A 22,694-nucleotide genomic window follows, 5' to 3' on the forward strand; every position below is an offset into this window, starting at 1 on the left:
TCCCTGACGAAGTGTTGGTTGGTCATGATAAACTATATGTAAACGGAACGAAGAAGATAATAAGACATTGGACCGAAAGATATTGCTCTCCATTTGGGTGGTTGAACTTCTCGAGTCAAACGAGGGTTACGACTAAAATATTGGTTGGTCGTGATAAATTTAGGTAAAAAGAAAGAAAAGTTACTTTAGAGGGTAGTAAAGCATTAAGACCGACGATATTGCTTTCCTGCCCGTTGTCTGAATTTATTGAGCTAGCAAAGGTCACTATGGACACATGGTTGGTCGCGATTAAAGTTTTATAAAAGGAATAAAAAACAAGAAAGAAGGTAATGAAATATTGAAACTGAAAAATATCGTGTCTCCAGTTGGATGGTTGAACTCATTGAGCCAATGTCAGTTACAAATGAAACAGATAGTGGTTGGTCGTGATGAATTAGGTAAAAAGAAACAAAATGCAGTAAATAAGGTAATAAAGCATTGAACCGTTTATATTGCTCTCCAGTTGGATGACTGAACTTAATAAGTCAGTGAAGGTAATAGTGATATTGTCTGTTTTGACAACCAGATTGGCCAGGATAATATCAGGTAAGAAGAACCAAAAGTGAAAGAAAGAACTAATACAGTAAAACCAAACGATATCGCTCTCCACCTAGATTGTCGGGCTCATTAAGCTAGTGAGGGGTTACCGTTGAAATAGTTGTTCGACGTGATACAAATAAGTAAGAAAAGATTGACAAAGAAGGTAATAGTGCACTCTAGCTATTGGGCAAATAAACTACCTAAAATTGTTCACGAGTTGTTCGAGAAAGTAAATGGGTCGATTCGATATCATTGCATTAAAATAAAAGATTTTTTTTTAAATTGAACATTTTCTCGTCACCTTAAACAAGAAGCTTCAACACTAAATCTACAGGGATGTCGTATCGTTCCGTAGTGAAATTTGATCCAAAAAGTAGACCTATCGATCACGTGGCCAAAGCTGACGCGGTAAACCTAGATTGGTCAGTATATTTTTCAAAATTCTTCGGCCAATCTATACTGGCCACATCAGCTTCCGGTACGTGGTCGACCTCCTTTTCTTGTCATTGGTTTTGAACTTTATAAAGAAAGAAATGTGCCACATCATCAACCAAGGCAAGATCTTTTTGCCAACTTGGCATTGCCCCCACAATATATTTCTTGTATTTTTAATTTTCTCATTGTTTTTATTCCATTTATATTGAATTTACAAAACCAGATTTAATAGTGATTTGAAGTCCGCAGTGTCTTATTATAAACTAAAAGAAAGGACCTCAGTCTGTTTTTCTTATTCTCCAGTCTCTCCACTCTTTTGGTACTAGAGTACGACTACTCTCTTCAATAACCCTCTTTTTCTGTTTCTCTTTCTTGAAACCAAAATTGTTCAAACTTTTTTAGGTTTTTGATTCACATTTTTGACTGATTCTTAACCAGGATTTTCTTTCAATTTTCAGGTGACGATCGTCGGAAGAAACTTTTGATTTCTCTTACTGCAGTTTTCTGGTAATGCTCGTTTACCATTTATGTTATTTTGTTTACAATTTTTCTTTTTATCTTTTGGTTCATTTTAGGGCTTGAAATTGTTTGTTGATTCTTGGTTAGAGTTCTTTGTTGATGGAGGTATTTTCTTCTTCTTATTTCTTTCTCTCAGTATACTTCTGTTTCTTGGAGTTTGTTGATGTTTCTCAAGCGTTCCTTGTGCATTATCTTTTTTTGTTTGCTTTCTATTTTAATGATTTTTGGTTCTCTCTTAGAAAATCTTTTTTCGCACTCCTGCAATTATTTTGGAACAAGGGTTTTGATTGCATTCCCTTTCTCATCAAAGATAAAGGTTATCAGATAAGATCATCATTCTTCTTGTAATTTCAACTTTAAAAATGAAATCATGGCAATTACTGTTTTAATCTATCATCAAATTATTTTTGCTTAGATTTCTTTTCGTCGTTTTTGGGTCATATGTTCCTTGAAAGAAAGGGTTTTATCTGTGAGGGTTCTGATTTTTTACTCCTTTATTGCTGTTAGTTTCGGCCGTTTGTATTTGAAAGTAAAGAAAGGGTTTCTTTTACAAATTCTCAGTAAAGAAAGGGTTTCTTTTACTTGCTCTTGTTTGTCTATATTCTATGTTTATGTTTCATCTTACATTACCCACAAACATATATAGCAGAGAAAATGGCACCATTTTCTTTTACTTCATGAGGGTTTCCTCCTTCTATGGCTAGTCGAAGCCAGTAATGAGGCATTTTCTGCTTTAGAGGACCCTAGTTCATATGTTTTTTTCCGAATATATTCATCCAAGGTTTCAAAACAAAACATATATATGGCTGTATGCATTGAGACCATTAGGATGATTTATGTGTCCTCTATCTATTGTTCTGAGAAATATGATTAGAAACGGTGATACTATTGTTCAATGTCCTCTACTAAATCGTGGAAAGACTTTTTAGCATAGAAAATGATATCAAAGTCAAACTGTCATTGCAATAAGGACATATTGAGGCAGTCTCTTAGCGATTATGTTATTTTGGTAATACAAAGGTGTAAATTATGTGAACGGATTCATAGTGTTTATAGTGTTAAGAGCATTCATATTATATTGATTGTAGTGACCAAACCTCTTATATATATATATATATAAGTGTGCGTGTGATGTTTCAAGTAGTTTAGTTCAGGTAAAGATTGACACTGAGTTGATTTTTTATTATAATGCAGGGAGACAGTAGTATCAAAATGAATCGAAACAGAGGGGGCCCACGACCATTCATCCCAGGTGCTAATGCACCATCAAAAGGGAAAAGTGTGGGTCCTCAGTATGGACAATCGTCTAGAGGTCCTGGCTTTGGTAACAACAGCCATGAAGTTAGCCAGCTGCATGCTAATGTGGCAGATTTAAGCATAGATCCTGCAAATGATGATGATAATTGGCAGGACGTAGTATCAAAAGGCAAAAATAGAGGTGGAACAAGTGGACAAAAACAGTGGGGCTCCTCCGTTCAGAGTTCTGCTCCTAAATCCTGGGCTCCTGGAAAGAATTCACCAGGAGGTGCCTGGCAAGGAAGGGGTGGTGAACCTAACAAGTCAGTTGGAAGAGGAAACAAGGTTCAACCTACAACTAGGGGTTGGGAGAACACTTATATGGCACCACCACCACCACTACCTGTTATTCCTCCTCCTCTGCAAAATGGATGGAAGTGGAACACCATAAATCGTTCTACCCAACCCAAAGCTTCAGATGACAAACAACTAAACTATTTGTCTGATGGGGACGATTCAGCCCAAAACGGTACTGTTGTTGATGATGATGATGACGATGACATATTGGACGATGACGAAGACGACGATATAAGTGATGGGTTCGAGTCAGATGAAAGTCAGAAAAGCCATAATACTCGTAAGAAGAACAAAATGCTTAAAGTTTTTTTTGAGAAATTAGATGAGTTGAGTATTGAAGATTTGAATGCACCCTCAAGGCAATGGCACTGTCCTGCTTGCCAAAATGGACCAGGAGCCATCGACTGGTATCGTGGCTTGCAGCCACTGATGGCTCACGCGAAAACCAAAGGATCGAAACGAGTCAAGCTTCATCGAGAGTTTGCAGAACTCTTGGATGAGGAGCTGCATAGGAGGGGAACCTCTGTCATACAATCAGGCGAAGCGTATGGGCTATGGAGAGGTTTACAAAGTGAGGTTCCTGACAAAGAAATTGTTTGGCCTCCGATGGTCATGGTTAGGAACACTCAACTCAAACTGGATGACGATGACAAGGTACAATCTTTCATATTTTTTTAATAGAATCCAGTTCCAGTTAAGCTCTGCTATGTGATACGACCAAGACATGTTAAAACTGATGGGGTCTTAGAATATCTTTCTGCAGATGCATAGAGTATTAGAATTATTTTATTACATTTTCCAAATTTATTGTTTCTTGTATTTTTTCTCTTCCTACTTCTATCTATCTCATAATCACTGTCTGTTGGATGGCATTTTCAGTGGCTAGGCATGGGGAATCAAGAACTTGTCGACTACTTCAAATCATATCAAGTAGAAAAGGCTCGACATTCTTATGGTCCAAAAGGGCACAGGGGGATAAGTCTCCTCATATTTGAGGCCGGGCCAACAGGATATGTAGAAGCCGAGGCCCTCCACAATCACTTTGTCGAAGAAGGGAGAGACAGAGATGCCTGGGACCGTCGTAGGGTTTTATTCTACCCAGGTGGAGAACGACAGTTGTATGGTTATCTGGCTCGCAAAGAGGACATGGACGAGTTCAACCAACATTCACACGGTTTTGTTACCAACTTCTTTTTGTTTTTATGAGCACATTTTTTAAAAGAAAGTCCTAGGCGAAGAGTTTAGTAGTTTACAGAAATATATAATACATGAACGAGAAAAACATCGATATTTTCAGGCCATATTAATGTTATTTAGCGAGTCAAATTCATGTCCGTTCGTCATCCAAATATCTCTACATCATTGAATATCTCTGATGTTTGATCAATTAGAAACAGGTCTTTGTCTGATTTGAGCTCTTAGTGAGATAAATCTCACAATTATTCTGACTCTCCATGTACTTAATTAGGTAAGTCAAAGCTGAAGTTTGAAATGAGATCATATAAAGAGATGGTTGCGGGCCCTATGAAACAAATGAGCGAAGACAACCAGCTACTGACTTATCTTAAGAATAAGGTTGTGAAAGAGCAAAGACATTCAAAGTTTCTTGAAGAGTCCTTCGATGTGATGACTGCGAAATTGCGGAAGACCATGAAAGAGAACCAAATTGTGAAAGAGAGAACTAAGTTGCAGCACAAAGAATACAAGGAAGAGGTAACACTAAAAGCAACAATTACCAGCTTTTATCTACTTTTTATATGCTCCTGAAGTTTAGTACTTGCTATGTTGGGTTATGCTCTTACTAGCTCTTGTCTAGTTTTGGATAAGTCAATGAATTTTAGTACATAGGAATGTTGGTTAAGCTCTTGCTAAGTCAACAAATATGTCTTGGGCTTAGAGGTGGGAATTGGGCTGGGTGGGCTCTAAATATGTTTCTCTGTTAGGGCTACCTGGTAGAATCTCATGGGTACTTTTACAAAATTTATGCCCATTGTGTGTCCAAGCCAACCAAAATTGTCGGGCTCGTAGTGTAACGGGCTCATCCTCTGTAATGCAAATCCCTGTTAGGTCCTTGTAACTTCAGTCACTAAATTTTAGCTTTAATAGTTTTAGCTAAATTCAAATGATGGATAAATCTTACAGATGGACCATCTAGAGCAATTTTACAAGGATCAGGTGCATAAGATTCATGAGCAGTTGGAAGAGAAGGAAATAGCTTTTGACAAAAGCCTTCAGGAAGAACGCGAGAGAAAGAAGCAGTCAAATGTGGAGTCCCGAAGTAACGAGGAAAAAAAGATCAAGTAAGAGTGCTTAATCCTGTCCATATAGGATTCCTCTATAAGAACTTGAACTTGTGACTCTTGGAACTAATGTTCACATAATTTTCAGTTTTACCAGAACCAACTAATCCTTGTCTCTTGCTCTATTCAGGAAAAAAGAGATTGATGCGTTCATTGATTCGCAGTCGAAGGGCATAGAAGAGTTCGTGGCGGAGAGAGAAAAGTTGGTTAAACTCCACAACGACCAAAGAGTTGAGATGAAAAAGAGGCACATGGAGGAAGAAGTTGAACTTGAGAAAGAGTTTGATGCATTATTGACAGAACTCATGAAAAAGTACAGCCCAGAATCTTCTGAGGAGAACACCAGCACTGCTTCTTTGAAGTAAGACATGCAGAGGGGAGGGTGACCAAACAACTGCCTTACTTCGTCTGTCACCATTACTCTCTCTCTCTCTCTCTCTCTCTCTCTCTCTCTCTCTCTCTCTCTCTCTCTCTCTCTTGTTCGGTTAGGGGAAGTTTGAACTTAGGTCTTTTTTAAAAACAGGTGAAGAACAATTACTGAGGAGAGGTATACTGCCAGAAGTTTGACTGGCAAACAATGACAGAGCTTATATGATGCTATAATGGTTTTAGTTTTTTGGATGCGGAAACATCATATTAAACTTGAATTTATGTTAAATGGGTTCAATAGTTACTGATAATCCTCAAGGTTTTACTTTGTTACTTTGTTTTCATTGAATGGGTTTTATACTGTTATATTGGTGTTATTGGAGTAATCTAGATGGGAAGACTGGGAAGTATTTCTGGTCAGATGATGATTTGAACCTCGATCATGACACAAAATGCCCCAGGTTTGGGGGTTTCGTGTAGGAGGAAACAAGTGCAACCATATCAGGCGGTGTCGATCTTATTTGAAAATCTTATTTGCACCTATGATCTTGCTTCAAGCTTTTGTGCAGCATTGAAGTCTTGCTCATAATTTAGTTGAGATAGGTTATCCACAGACAACTCCCATCCATCCCACTTGATCAAAGTCAAGTGAAATTGGTTCTCCAGACTAGCAAAATTACAAGGACCCCCAGTTTTACTTGGCTCATCTTTCAAGTCGTCTTAGGTATTGTCTTGGTCCAGTCACTTGAACTAGGTCTTTGCTAAACTCAACACCCAAGTTTTAAGGCCACCTGTGCTGTATGCCTGTTTACAGGTGGGGAAGGATTTCTTAAAGGCGCTTTGGGGAATAAAGAAAATTCTTCGGGGAATAAAGAAGTTGTCAATAAAAATTAATTTAGAGGGCATATTCTTCCTTTAATCCAAAAACTGACTTAATCAAACATTGCCCCCTAATCTTCATCTTCTCTCTCGTCCTCTCTCTCCCTCTCACCATCTCTTTTACTCTCATTGACTATTTCTTTGTCACTCTCACTCTAGATCTCTCTTTCATTGTAGATCACTCTCGTCTCTCTCGTTGTAGACATATCTCTCTGTAGATTAATTTTTTTTCTCTCGCAGTCTTTATCTTTCTTTCTCGTAGCCTTTATCTCGTCCTCTCTCTCTTGCAGTATGTATAGAACTCTATGTGGAGATCATAGAATTCGTGGCCACGAACATTTTGTAGCCACGAAATGTTTTGCAGACACGAAATGTTTTGCAGCCACGAAATTGTTAGGCCACAAAACGTTTTGTGTTCACGAAATACTGGAAGGGTTTCGGCGTTTCGCCAAAAACCCTCCTCGAGGTCTGGTTCTGGCGAAGGAAACACTTCATTCGCCGGAACAGTGTCTGTGTGTGAGAGAGAAAAAAACAATGAGAGATCGATCAAGAAAAAATGAAAGATTGAGAGGGAAACAGTGAGAGACCGAGAGATATGGAGAGCAATAGAGAGAGATAGTGAGAGAGAGAGGGAGAGACCAAGAGAGAGGGTAAGAGTAAGTGAGAGAGGAGAAGAAAGGAGAAAGAAGAGGAGGAAATGGTAGTCAAAATGGTGGTAGTGGAAAGTTGTGGTGGTGATAGCGATAGAGAAGATGAAGATTATGGGGCAATGTTTGATCAAGTAAATTTTAGGTTAAAAAAATAATATTCTCCCGAGAACGTACAGAAAAACATGGATTCCTTAGAGAATTTATTCTCCGGAGGTTATTTTTTATGCCCCAAAGCCGCGGCCTTCTTAAATTTGATCCTAGAGTAAGAAATATATTTTCTCTCTAGTGAGTAAGAGATCGGTTTTCTTACCCAAATATTTTCCCGCCAATCAAACGAACCCTAAAAATTTGAAAAATATCATTGGAGAATTCAACTCTAGTACCCTTTAGACTTTATCACTCCTATTTCTGTCCATAAACTACTTCCGAACCCTAACAAACATCCTCATTAGTTCAACAAAAAAAAAACAAACATCTTCATCTTGTTTCCTACTCAAATTTTTTAAAGAGAGAAAATGTGAAATCTCAAACACAACTTGATTACAAGGGACCCATCGTTGAAGATGTACTATACATAAAGATATAATTCTTAAACTTCTAAGGCTTTTCTTCAACTCCGTAAACTTGTAAATGGGACGTTTTCGTATCCAAAATAATACATAGGGTGGCATTCTTATTTTCAGACTCAAAATAATTATGATTGTATTTTAGCCCGTAATCTTAATCTTCATATTCACCTCACCTCTACTGCCACCACAACTTCCGATCACCTTTCAACCACAGACGACCACCATTACCATGCTCGGTAGATACTAGCAACATTATATTTTCTAAATCCTTAGTTTTAATTGGAATCTGAGACATCAATTTTGTTTTTAGTTTTATTTCTTTATTCATATCGTTGTTGTTACCTAGTAACTGAGATGTCTAAGTAGTTGATTAATATGCTCACATGATGCTGCTCTTGTAGAACATTACAAACCAGCTCTGAAGAACCGACTTGAATACATATGTGAATTCTTCAGAACTCAAAAGAATATTACGTCATCAGTCAAACCATTGCAACCTATTGCTAACCACTGCAATCCTATTACAAACCATTACAACTTATTCGCCAACCATTGCGACTTATTCGTAAACCATATCACTTGTTCTGCAAACCGCTGCAACCCTTCTCCAAAACATTTAAACCTTCTGCAACCCAACTGAAAACCAATTTGCAATCCTTCGCAATCAAGACAAAAATGTATTACTCACTCCAGTCTATGGCAACCTCATAGATAGTAGTCTATTGCAACATCATTCTCTATTGCAACTTTACTGCAGTCCACTGCAAACCTATTGCAAACTAATTGCAAACAACACTTTTCAACCACTTCCTGGCATACCTATTGAGTACATAAACATGCATCCAAGTGCATATATCATATTTTACCAACCTTCATCCAAACATTCATCTAAATGTATACATATCATTTCAAATTAGTCATTCATTCACAACAAAACACAAAATTGCAGTCTAAAATTATAATTCTATTTCAGATTAACATTTATCTCAAAACAATTTGATCTAGCAATGCTTCCAACCTAACTGATCTAGAGCAACAATGTGTAGCATCTGAAATCACTTGAGCAACCACATTCACTCTAAGTTTCGACATGTAATGTGGTTCAATCTCTATTTGTTTGATACATTATTTGCATCAGATTTGCTTACGTACGTAGAACAATAAAATCCGCACAGAAAAAGAGAAAACATTCAAATTGTTTGTGGCAAAGATATATTTAAAATATTTCTAATTGTCGTGGACAAGTTGTAACCTTCAATCTCTCTGTCGTGGTAGAGGTTTTGGACATCGAAGTATGAGTATTTTTTTTTTGAGAAATCGACTACGATCTACGTTAGTCGTTACAAGGCGTGCGCCGTAAAAGGAGGTTATAAAAGCGAATACTGGGAAAGACATGAAGCTGAGTAGGAGCACAAGAATGGATTGTGTCATCCTAATTACATTAAGAAAACGTATCTCAAGGCCGTTTGATGAGTAGCAACTGAAAATGCGTGACCGCGCTCAAATGGATTAAAAGTTAATCATTTGTCTTTGACAGTTGTACTCGGTATCAAAAAAGTCTGAAAGATGTGACGTATCAGATGGGATAGAAATTGACACAGGAATCGAGCATTGCACTTGTTCTAAGTATAAGTGGGAGTCTGAAGAAGATGTCCTTCGACCAAAGATGCAATGCGAGCAATTTGTGGGATAGGACAATTGATGAAGAAGATCATCAAGTCCGGACGATTTAGGGGTCATAGTGTTTAACTAGAAACCAACTACGACCGTCGAATTACGAAGTAATTCGCGGTTAACTTCGACCGGATCCTACATCAAGTTACACATAAGAATGTCTATTTGATCAGATGATATGACTAGTGGGATGAGACATATAATCATGGGAGAGTCCCATAAACATGTCTCATAGGCCTAAAAGAAGTTTAGGCAAAGATAACACAAAAGGCCCGAAAGAAGGGATTTGGGCCGGGGGCAAAAAGTGAAGTTTTTGGGCCCGGATTGGGGCCGGCCTTGGCTGGCCAGTTCTCCTAATGGGGCCGGTAAGATCTTCCCTTTTGGGCATGGTTTGGACGGCTACATGTTCGGATTATTTCCTTAATCTTATTCAAAAGGGATTTTCAGAAACTCCTAATTAGGGTGAGACTCTAACTTTGGGTTCTATATAAGGTCTCTTAGGGACATGAATAAGGTGTGGAATTTCTCAAGAAGCTTTCTTACTCTACAACATCAAGTAGAGAGAGAAAGTGAGCTAATTCCCAAACTATCTAACTAGTTATAAAGAAGAAGGTGTTCTTCATATCAAACCACCATTGGAGTTATAGCTAGATACAAGGAGGGAGATCAAGTTGACCATTCGGGTGTCTTGAGTAGAGGAACAACACGTGGGGCTCTTGGTCTTCGCATTCGATTGGAAAGGTTCGAGGGAAAACTAGCGGTTAAGGTAATCCTAAACTCTTAGTTAATTATTAGCTTATGCATAATGATCTTGAGACCATACTAGTTTTAGACATAAGATGTCTGAGATTCCGCTTAGAATACCAGAAAACACCACAACCCAACAACTGGAAGGTATAAGTTTTCTAATGCGTGTGATACTTTCCGCCAAGGAATTTTTCATCTAGGGTTACGAACACTAGATAACCAGATTTCGGCGAAGGGGAAAAGAGGTGGAAAGGAAAAGAAGATAAAGAAAAAAATTGTAAGTTGAAGGTTGTCTGCCGAAAAGTTGTCGTTCGACGAACTTTTTGTCGGAGAAGGAAGGGAATGGACATCGCCTCTAACCATACTTAGTCAACTTGTTTTGACGAAGTCCTGTGTGAAAACCATATTGCGTTTAACAATATTGGGATTCTCTATAAAATTCTCAAATTCAATAAGGAGTTGATGCAAAAAAAATTTTGATGAATCCTTTTAACCAAAGAAAAGATGGGGGAGATTTGACCAATTTTTTGGGGTTAATTTCCCGTTGACCCCTAATTTGTGACCAACTGGAAATTTTGGTCCCTCCATTTGTCAAACATTCAAAGTTGGCCCCCAAAGCCGTAATTTCCCTAAGCAAACTCAACAATCAATTTTTTCTTTCTCTTTCCATCTTTTTTTTTATCTACAGTATTATCTTCATGTCCCTTTCCCCTTTCTATGACTGAAAACCAGTCTCGACGAGAACAAATCGGTTATTAGCTGACAACTAGTTAAGGAAAACAAATTCTCCCTTTTTCGCTGACAACTACCACCATCATCGTCGCAACGACCATTCCTGTCTCCCCATCGCTCTCTTTATTGTGTGCTTCCCCTCTTTCACTCTCTACACTGTCTCTCTAAGAAACATAAATTAGGTCTCTTCAGTGAAGAAGCCTAATCACGGGAGGGAATTGAAGAAACCGTAATTTGGGATTTTTAGAGTCAAAAAAGAGAAGAAATTAATAAAAAGAGAAACAAATACACAAAAAGAGAAACGATGATGATGGTGGTTGGTGGAGGAGATAGGAGTAAGAGAGAATCTTTTTTTAATATAACAAGTCATAGGTCGATCGCTGACGACAAGTCTCTAGTGAGTAGGCGAGAAAAGACACGCTCTTATTAAGCTTTAGAACAAATGGTAAAAAGATATATTTATTTGTTTCTTTTATATAATTTATTTTTTACTATTTATACTTTTGTAACGAAACTATAGTCTTAGGAGATAAATGGGACGTTAAACGAATATGAAGGCCACAACGTTAAGTCAGCAGAGAGAGAAAATATAGTATGAAATCTCTTATATTGGGTCAATACTTGGTTGCCCAAGTGGTTTAAAGTGTTAACATATACTTTAAATGTCCTTGAAGGTCCTGGTTCGATCCCCAGAGGTGGTGGAATCCTCGGGGTTATTGGAATTGCGATTATTAGGGGATAAATAATGTACTCAATTTTCCAAAAAAAAAAGTCTCTTATATTGGTTGTCCCTATTAGGTCAAATTGATCACATATGTTTGACTTGGAGTGGGGCTAATAATTTCCTTCCCTGTACAAATTTTTTATCGTTCATGATGGCGGCCATCCACCTATAGGCCTCACGGCTATTCCAACTATAGGGCCAACGGCCTAGAAGTTATATTATTATAAGTTTCTTATTTTATTATTTAGGGTTTCTATGTTTAGGAATATTAGCAATCAAGGAAAGTAATATTAGTAGTTATCTTATTTCCCACTTTGAGTCTAATTAGGAAAGCATAATCTCTATATAAGAGAAGTCCAGTTTATCTTGTAAGACATTGAATTGAATTATAAACAAACCCCTTGATTGCATCTTCTTTCTTTACAATTATTTTAGTTTATCATTAGTTATTTCTTGTCTCTTCTTTAGTTTTAGTAATGGATTCCAATGTTGTTTCGCTTCCGCAACAATCTACATCAGCTGGTATCATGAGCCTTAAAAATCCTGAATTTTTTTTTCCAACAAATCATCCAGAAAGGAATAAGGTGTTCAAATCAAGACTTACAATAAACAAGAAAGTCTGCGATTTCATCATCGATAATGGTAGTGAAGAGAACATGATTTCTCAACGACTTGTTAATGCTCTTCAACTACCTACAACTGAACACCCAAATCCTTACAAAGTTGGTTGGATTTCTAATCAAAAGGAATTATCGGTAATAACCCAATGCACATTCCCGTTCTCCATTGGCTCTTATTATCGTGATTCAATTTGTTGTGACGTCGTCGATATGGATAATTGTCATCTTATTTTCGGAAGACCATGGATTTTTGACGTCGACGCCACATATTATTGTCGGGCAACTCTTGGTCTAACCGTACCCTTAAACTATTACCGTTAACGGAGAAAACCGACCTCTCGGTTCACACTTCCACCACGGAACCATCATGGCAAGCCAACAAACCTATCACCGATCACCACCAACAACAACAACCGAAACCCACCACCACCGTAACACCACAACTCCCATCCACTACACCACACCGAGACTACACCATCACCCCGAACCAGCTTCACCACGGGTCAAACATCACCGATCACCACCACCAACAACAACCGAAACCCACCACCACCGTAACACCACAACAGCCAAAACAGCAACCACCGACGCCTATCCCTACCGAAACCGCACCACCAACAGCCCTACTTCGCGGCTTCTTGCTAGCAAACAAAGATACTTCATCCACCGACCGACCACCACACCCATCCGTTAAACCCCTTCTTGACGAATTCCAAGATCTTATACCGTCCATCACACCACCTTCTCTTCCACCTTTACGGGATATTCAACACCAAATTGATCTTATACCGAGAGCTAATTTTCCGAATTTACCTCACCACAAGATGAGTCCTCAGGAACATAAGTTACTCTAGGAACAAGTAGAAGATTTATTATCTAAGGGCTTTATTCGGGAAAGCCTTAGTCCATGTGCGGTTTCGACACTTTTGGTTCCAAAGAAAGACGGTACATGGCGTATGTGTGTTGACAGTAGAGCTATCAACAAAATTACCATTAAGTATGGTTTCCCAATCCCTCGTTTAGAAGACATGCTTGATCACCTAACAGGGGCTACAATTTTTTCCAAAATTGATCTAAAAGCAGGTTATCACCAAATAAGGATTCGAGAAGGAGATGAATGGAAGACAGCTTTCAAAACAAAGGAAGGACTTTATGAATGGTTAGTAATGCCTTTTGGCCTCTCTAACGCTCCTAGTACTTTTATGCGTTTCATGAATCAAATTCTTAAACCTTTTTTGAACAAGTTTGTAGTCGTTTACTTCGATGATATCCTCATCTTTAGTAAATCAAGAAACGATCACTTAGATCATATTCGAGCAGTTTTTGAGGTTATGAGACAAAACTCACTATTCATGAATATTCCCAAAAGTTTTTTCTTCTTGGATGAAGTTTATTTTTTGGGATTCATTATCAGTAAAAGCGGTATGAAAGTTGATCCCGCCAAAGTCCGAGCTATTTCTGAGTGGCCTATTCCATCCTCACCTTCCGAAGTTTGTAGTTTCAATGGTTTGGCCTCTTTTTACAGACGTTTTATACGGGATTTCAGTACAGTTATGGCACCACTTACTGATTGCTTAAAAAAGGGTAAGTTTTTATGGGGACCCCAACAGGATGAGAGTTTCTCTACAATTAAACAACGATTATGTTCAGCTCCAGTTTTGGCATTCCCAGATTTCCCCAAACTTTTTGAAGTGGAATGTGACGCTTCAGGCTTAGGTATTGGAGCAGTACTATCTCAACATAAAAGACCTATTGAATTTATGAGTGAAAAATTATGGGACGCAAGACGAAAGTGGACGGTCTATGAATCCGAATTTTATGCCCTCTACCGAGCACTACGTCATTGGCAACGTTTTCTCCTCGGGGTCGAGTTTGTCCTATATACGGACCATAAAGCGTTACAAACACTTAACGATCAAAGAACCGCGGACCCTATGCATATGAGATGGATTTCGTTTATTCAACGATTTAACTTCGTTATCAAGCATAAATCCGGGTCTTCTAACACCGTGGCCGACGCCCTTAGTCGGAGAGCTAGTCTGTTAACCACCATGACCGTTCACGTTCCGGGTTTTGAGATCTTACCCGACCAATATAAAGATGACCCCGATTTTGGTACAATTTGGGATTCATGCAGTCAAAATCGTTCTTCAGGTGAGTTCTTTATCTCTTCCGGTTATTTATTTCGTGGTAATCAGTTATGTACTCCTATCTCTTCTCTTCGGGAACATATTATTCGAGAATTACACAACGAGGGCCACGTAGGACGTGACAAAACGTTCATGTTAGTTTCCGAAAGATTTTATTGGCCTAAGCTCAAAAGAGATGTCTCCCGTATTGTAGAGCGTTGCTATGTTTGTCAATCAAGTAAAGGCAAAACACAAAATTCAGGCCTTTACTTACCATTACCAACTCCGGGAACTATTTGGAAGGATTTATCTATGGGTTTTGTTCTTGGTCTTCCCCGTTCTCAGAAAGGACGAGACTCAATTATGGTCGTCGTTGACCGTTTTAGCAAGATGGCTCACTTTATTCCATGCAAGAAAACTGACAATGCTTCTAATATTGCTAATTTATTCTTTTGGGAGATTGTTCGTCTTCACGGGTTACCTAAAAGTATAGTCTCTGATCGAGATGTGAAATTTCAAAGCCACTTTTGGCGCTTTTTGTGGAAGAGACTAAATACTAAGCTTAATTTCAGTAGTACATGTCACCCTCAAAGTGACGGACAAACGGAAGTTGTCAACCGTTCTCTTGGTAACCTACTTCGTTGTATTATCAAAGATAGGAGTGTCAATTGGGAAACCGCTATTCCTCATGCAGAGTTCGTTTATAATAGCACCGTTAACCGTAGTACGAGGAAGACACCATTCGAGATAGTATATACCTCTCGGCCGAACCATGTAGTCGACCTCGTCCCTCTTCCTTCTATTGCCGAGTTCGACCTACTGGCCGACACCTTCGCTTATCATATCCTCTCTTTACATAATGAGGTTCGTCATAATATTTCTATGGCCAATTCGTCCTACAAGGCGTCCGCCGACCGTCATCGTGTTCATAAAGATTTCAAAGAAGGTGATTTGGTCATGATTTATATTTCGAAGCAACGTACTCCCGTGGGTACTTTCAAGAAGTTAGGCCAAAAGAAATTTGGTCCATTCAAGATTCTCCACAAAATCAATGATAATGCGTTCGTGATTGATCTTCCATCGGATTTCAATATTTCCAACACTTTTAATGTTTCCGATATTTATCCATTTTTTCCGGACGAACCAATTTATGAAGACACCAACTTGGGGGCAAGTTGTTCCACGGAGGGGGAGTATGATGGGGGCCATCCACCTATGGGCCTCACGGCTATTCCAATATAGGCCCAACGGCCTAGAAGTTCTATTATTATAAGTTTCCTATTTTATTATTTAGGGTTTCTATGTTTAGGAATATTAGCAATCAAGGAAAGTAATATTAGTAGTTATCTTATTTCCCACTTTGAGTCTAATTAGGAAAGCATAATCTCTATATAAGAGAAGTCCAGTTTATCTTGTAAGACATTGAATTGAATTATAAACAAACCCCTTGATTGCATCTTCTTTCTTTACAATTATTTTAGTTTATCATTAGTTATTTCTTGTCTCTTCTTTAGTTTTAGTAATGGATTCCAATGTTATTTCGCTTCCGCAACAATCTACATCAGTTCATATATAAACGATAAAATTTAATGAAAGAAATAGAAGCATTTCGGTTCGATGGAGATACAAATGAGGAGAAAGTCAAAGATGAATGAGAAAGAAATAGAAAAAGAAAAGGATCTGATACGATGGAGATATAAATGAGAAGAAAGCCGAAGATGAATGACAAAAAAGAGAAGGATTTCGATACGATAGATAAATGAGAAGAAAGCCGAAGATGAATGAGAAAAAAAAGAAGGATTTTGAATCGATGAAGATACAAATGAGAAAAAAAAGTCGAAGATGAATGCAGGGTCGGCCCTAGCGGTGGCTTTGGGCCTCCAATTTTATAGGGCCTCTTGATGAAATATATAAGTTTATTTTATTACTTTCGTTCAGTATTTAGCACAAAAGTGTAGTTGGAAGATTGGTACATATGCTTGATTACAACTGAACTGATCATGGTTCGAGTCCATATGGTAGTTTGGGCCCCATAAGTGGTAGGGGCGGCCCTGGATGAACGAGGAAAAAGAGAGAAGATTTCCATCACCGGAATTAGAGAGATGTAAGAGACATAAAAAAAAAGAGAAGATTTCCATCACCGGAATTAGAGAGATGTAAGAGACATAAAAAGGATCGAGGAGGTTGGCAAATGGTGTGGTGGTTGATGGTACCATGCTTATTTCTGTAAAGAAATACAATATTATGAAATTAACAAAATCACAATCGGAGTGCGACAATAAATTTTATTCTTTGAAATGTGTGTAGGTCACGACAAAAAACTATTCATACAACTAAATTTACAACAGTTTTGTCCACCAGTCTTTAGTGCATTGGTTGGACACCCTTCTTAAGTCCACGAGATCGCGAGATCGAGTCTCGCTGGAAGCAGTTTGTCATCAAGATTCAATCCATGTAATTTAAGCTATAAATAAAATAAATAATGTAATAAACTTGTCGGGTTTTAGGCCACTTTTATGTTGTTAGGCTTTAAGCCTCTTTCTTTCATGCTTTAAATTAGACGGTTATCGTGCTTCTCACATCTTCATGATGTATCAATGCCTCCTAACAACTAACTCACGTTAGTCGAATTCTTAAAAAAATTACAACAGTTTTACAACATAATTTTATCTGAATCTTTTCACTTCTGCTATATCTTAATGTTTTTGAATTGCAAAATTTCTTGAAAATAATCAAAATAGTATAAATTAAATTTTGTTCCATAAATAAATATTATAATAATGTTGTATCAATAATACCACTCTAGTGCACTGGCCAACCATAAAACAAAATAGACCCCTTCAATTTCTAACCACAAATAATTCTAACCACAAATAACTTATCCCCATTAACTTTTTTCTTTATAATCATTTACTTGATTGTTTTTTAATGAAATCCATCACTTCTCTAAACAAAAGAGAAGACTCTGGTAATTCAGGAAAAACATAAAAAGCATGAATTGCATTGGGATACTCAACAAGATTAACTTCTTTCCCACTTCTCTTCAATCCTTCATAATATTTTCTCTGCCAATCTTGTAACGGATCAAATCCCCCAATAAAAAGTAACGTATTCGGAAATAACGTTAATCCCGATATATCACTCGATTTTGGACCAAAAACGTTAACTGCTTCATGATCTCGATCAAATCCTTCTGGTAAAAACGCTTTCCAAAGCCAATCTGTTCGATCAACTGATACTAATGGAGCGTTTTTTAATCGAATCTCTGAATCGGTTCTTTCTTCTCCACCGAAAAACGGTTGGATTTCAATCAATCCGATAACTTTCAGTTCTTGAAAAACGGATTTTGATGCTCGGATTGCTACATGATGAGCTATATTTCCACCGGCACTATCACCGGCGAGAAAGCACTTTGATAGATCTGCATTCGCCGGAAAATCTTGAAATTTTTTCTCGTCTAAGAATTTCAGAGTATCAAATCCGTCGTCGTATTGAGCAGGAAATTTGGATTCCGGTGAGTGACGATAATTCACAGAGACGACAATGACGGAAAGTTGAAGAGCGAATCGGCGGCAAACATTATCGTAACCTTTTGAATCAGGAGAGAGAAAAGCGAATCCTCCGCCGTGGAAGAAAATAAAGACGGGGAGAGAACTTCCGGCGGCGACGTTAGTCGGAGTGAAAAGACGAAACCAGAGGTTACGAGCGGGGTCGATGGTGATGTCTGTGATTTTTAGACCGGGAATTGGTTCGGAGGGGATTTTGGTGGTGATATGGAAGAGGTTTAAGAGACGGCGGTTGACGGTGCCGTTAGTACGACGAGTAATGTCTGTGAAAGTAGAGGCTAGAGAGAGAGATATCTTCGTCTTCCATGGAAGAATTGGTGAGGTAGACATATTTTGTTTCTCTCTCTCTCTAAAAAAGTCAGCCTTTTCTTTTGTGTTTCTTTTGTAAGTGGTAGGAGGCTCACTCCTTTGTTATTTGTAGGCAAGGGGTTTCAACAAGTTTAAAGTGATGGTTTTTTTTTTTCTACTCCAATTAGAGAGCCATCTCTTTCAAAAAAAAAAAAAAAAAAAAAAAAAGAAAAAAAAATTGGAGAGCCATCCCCAACCGTTGCTTGGTAAATATCAAAAAGAAAAAATAGTCAATTTTTTTTCTTATGGATGCTACTATACGCCACCCCAATTTTATTACAAACAACGGTTAGACATAGTTGTGTCTAATCCAACAAGTTTCTTTCATGATTTTCTTATAGTAGTTTTTGTGCAATGTTAAGGTTATATAGAAAAAAAAAATAGAGTGCATTCAAGTCAAATTAGTAATCTTAAAAAAAGAAAAATCTAAAATAAAGTGGGTTAGAGTCAAATTAGTAATCCTTTTTAAAAAGATTATAAAATAGATTGTATTAGAGTCAAATTAGTAATCTTTTTTAAAAAGAAATTTTATATGTATTTTATATATTATTTTTTGGGTTCAATTTGGAGTGGTGTTTTTTTTAGATTCTCAATATAATATTTGCTAGATAACACCAATAAAACAAATTTTATTTTTCTTTAACAATTTAACAAAAGAAAATGTTGTGTCTAGTAAATGATTTTTTAGAGTTAAAACATAATTGTATTTAACAATTTAAGATTTAAATAAAACAAATAAACCAACTCTAGCTTGTGGAGTAATTATGCAGCTTTGTTTAGCATTTGTCTTTTTTATTCGCCCAATTTTCTGTTTTTTTGGTTAAAAAGACAACATATCCTATATATTAAAAGAACTCAGCCGATTGGGATAAGTCTGTCCGTCTATTTTTATTGGGAGTTTGACGGAAATCACATCCGATGACTGGTATAAAATCTTCTTCATGTAAATTAAATCAAAATAGAAGGGTATTAGTGTAAATCGACCAAAATCGGTTAGGATATCCATACAATAACTACTACCCACGTATTTCTCTCCACACCCACGATTTTCTATCAGGATTTACAACTTTTATTTATGAGTTAGTTAATACCCCTTTCCTATTTCTTCTCCCTTATCTTCTTTATTTTCTTTCCAAAATCGATATTATCTTTATTACTGATTGTTCTCTGTTTTTCCGTCTACAGAGGGTTTTGATTTAAATGTCATCTCCGTCGTTAGCCAAGAGGGATCTGTCGCGTCCGCAGTACGCGGCGGAAACCTAGTCTTTTTAACAAGCTAGGCCCCAAATAAGTTTTATTGTTCTTGAAGGATAAAAGTACCTTTTCTCCGATTAAAAATACCAAGAAACCCAATTTATAATAAATCAGGAAGTTGTTCTAACGACTGAAATAGACGAGCGAGGGAAATTAGCGTCGCCGAGCTGAATCTCTAGGGTTTGAAGTCGATTTTTGCTATAACATAGATTGATCTATTTTTGGTTTTGGTGATTTAATCCCTTTACTTGTTGTTTGAAGATGATTTGGAGGGTTTTGAGTTAGTTTTTGGTGAAGATTCTTAGAGAGAGAAAGTTGCAATTTCTGATTTTTGAATCTTTAGGCTGAAGTAAATTTTTTGCTATGTTAGTTATGATGGTTTGTTAGTTTTGATGTTTATGTTAAAACTTATTTGTTAAATTTATATGGAGTTGTAGAAGTATAGTTGATTCAAGGAATGCGTTTGATAAAATTCTTGAAATATATGTTGTTGCTTGGAATGCAATGTTAGTTGGTTATACAAGATTGGGTTGGTTGAAATAGTTATAAACATGAAATGCCTGTGAGAAATATTTCTTCATGGACAATCATGATAGGTGGTTATGTTCAAGTTGAGAATTTCGTCAAAGCTTTGGAAGTTTTTCGAAGAAATGTAAAAAGATGGTGCTAGAGCTTATAAAATTACTATTTTGAATTTCTAGGGGGTTTAACTAGTTTTTTTGGTAAAATAGACAAAATATTATAATTTGTAACAAATTTCATGTCAAATCAATTCGAAAACTAATTTGCTAACCATTTGCAAGACACTACATGGTGTTTGCAAGGTTACTGCAAGGCTTTGCAAGTTATTTGCAAGGCACTGCAGACTCATTGCAAGGCACTGAAAGGTGTTTACAAAGCGCTACAAGATATTTCCAAGGCACTGCAAGGTGTTTGTAATGCACTGCAAGAAGTATTCAAAGCAATAATAGAATCCAAAATGTAACTTTAGGAACTTGAAATTTATTTGGTAAATGTTGTTGACCTTCTTTTTATTGGGGTTCGGGAGCGGATCCCTCATTTTATTTGTTGAAATTTTTAAAGAAATTAATAAAATAAAAAAAATGTAACTTTCAGTGTTTGAAATTTAAAATGTATTTACAAGATTAAGAGAAACATCTAAGCATTATGTAATTGTTCTTGCAGCCCTATCAAATCAATTGAAAAAACAATTTGAAAAAACTTTTGTAAGGCACTGCAAGCAATTTGCAAAACACTGCAAGTGTATTGCAAGACTCTGCAAGGTTATTTCAAGACTCTGCAAGGTGTTTGCAAGGTAATAGGTAGTGAATCACTAACATATATAAGGACAAACTATCATAAAGGAAATCACTTTTCATATCATATTCATTCATCAAAGTATTCACAAACACATTCATTCATTTATCAAAATATTCACAGCAAAAAATAAATTCAAACGTCTTTTTCGACTTAAAGCAACATTATTTATCATTTGAAACCACTTGAGCAACTATCTTTCCTCTAAGTTTTCTCATTTATTGTGGTTCAACCTCAAGTTGTTGAATATCCTTGCCTTTTGTAATATTAATAATGAATAGGCATAAATACAACGCACAATAAACTCTGCGAAGAAAAAGACAAGCCATTAAGCTAATGGAGATCAATTCAAAAAATATTTTATAACTGAGTTGCAAGGCACTACAAGGTGTTTGCAAGGTACAGAAAGGCGTTTACAAGCTACTACATCATTAATAATTAACATATATGAGAACAAACAATCATAAAGGAAATCACTTTCCATATCACATTCATTCATCAAAATATTCACAAACACATTCATTCATTTATCAAAATATTCACAGCAAAAAATAAATTCAAACGTCTTTTTCGACTTATAGCAACATTATTTATCATTTGAAATCACTTAAACAACTATCTTTCCGCTACGTTTTCTCATCTATTGTGGTTCAACCTCAATTTCTCGAATATCCTCGCCTTTTGTAATATTCAAAATGAATAGGCATAAATACAACATCCAATCAACTCTGCGAAAGAAAAGACAAGTCATTTAGCTAATGCAAATCAATTAAAAAAATATTTTACAACTGAGTTGCAAGGCAGTGCAAGGTGTTTGCAAGACAGTGCAAGGTGTTTGCAAGCATTTCGTCGAGCAGATCTTGTGCATAATTTAAACGACCTGATTTCAGCAAAACCTAAACAAAAGCCTTGGAAGAGGCCTAAATAACATTATAAAATAGAGCTTATAGACCTAAATACAACAAAAATTAGGCTAATTCACATTAACAATAGCTAAAATCAACATCGATGTTGAATAGAACAAAACATCTATAAACAATAGCTAAAATGTTATATTTAGTTCAAAAATTGTTTCTAAATCATCTATGAACAAAACATCCACATTAATAGTAGTTAATGAACAAAACATCCACATTAACAGTAGGTAATGAACAAACTATGAACAAAACATCCACATTAATATTAGCTAATAAAACTGGGAATAATAAACTCAATTTCTAATAATCAGGAAGTTAAGATAAACCCTAGCTAAAATCAACAGAAGAAATGCTAAAGCCACTAATGTTACAAACCTTAGATGATAGAAAGGATTGAAATCGTAAGAGAGAAAGGATTGAATCGTCGGTGGTTTTAGTGAGAGAAAAAGGAAATCGTGGGTTTGGAGAGAGAGAAAGTGTAATTTCCTGACTCTTGTTTGATTTTAATTTCTTGGGCTACGGTTAAGTTGGTCTTTGCACTGAAATAAAAAATTACATAATTGTCACACGGAAGCGAAGCTTTTGATGAATCTTTTTTAACCAAAGTCATCATTTCTTAGGGAGTTTTGGCCAAATTCCCGTTTTTTTATTTATGTTCACTCCAACCTATTTTGCTAAAGTTTCACCGAAACATAGTATTTCATTATTTAATAATTTTTAACTTATTATATGTATTGGTTGCCCATAGAGTTAGTATATGGGTGTCTTGAGAG

At 36.7% G+C, this 22,694-nt stretch overlaps 2 protein-coding genes across 3 annotated transcripts; one reads left to right on the top strand and one right to left on the bottom strand.

The window, feature by feature from the left end:
* Positions 1–1,134: 1,134 nt before the first annotated feature.
* SGS3 (XS domain-containing protein / XS zinc finger domain-containing protein-like protein) lies at positions 1,135–6,106 on the top strand. Of its 2 annotated transcripts, none has more exons than XM_086643774.1 (7): positions 1,135–1,341; positions 1,473–1,521; positions 2,728–3,780; positions 4,006–4,300; positions 4,595–4,839; positions 5,269–5,426; positions 5,557–6,106. In XM_086643774.1, the coding sequence occupies exons 3-7, from the start codon at positions 2,746–2,748 to the stop codon at positions 5,789–5,791; spliced, it is 1,968 nt and encodes a 655-aa protein (XP_086499900.1). In that variant the 5' UTR covers positions 1,135–1,341; positions 1,473–1,521; positions 2,728–2,745; the 3' UTR covers positions 5,792–6,106. The 2 variants fall into 2 exon arrangements, with proteins under 2 accessions (XP_086499900.1, XP_086499901.1); XM_086643775.1 differs by having other exon boundaries at positions 1,208–1,333.
* Positions 6,107–17,342: 11,236 nt separating this feature from the next.
* LOC147537335 (putative carboxylesterase 18) lies at positions 17,343–18,541 on the bottom strand. The gene has a single exon (XM_086643776.1). The coding sequence runs from the start codon at positions 18,413–18,415 to the stop codon at positions 17,426–17,428; it is 990 nt and encodes a 329-aa protein (XP_086499902.1). The 5' UTR covers positions 18,416–18,541; the 3' UTR covers positions 17,343–17,425.
* Positions 18,542–22,694: the final 4,153 nt, after the last annotated feature.

The sequence above is a fragment of the Eschscholzia californica genome, unplaced genomic scaffold (assembly GCF_041429995.1).
Source record: "Eschscholzia californica isolate CP2 unplaced genomic scaffold, dmEscCali1.0.p SCAF_5, whole genome shotgun sequence".
In the NCBI taxonomy this organism is placed as follows: Eukaryota; Viridiplantae; Streptophyta; class Magnoliopsida; order Ranunculales; family Papaveraceae; genus Eschscholzia; species Eschscholzia californica.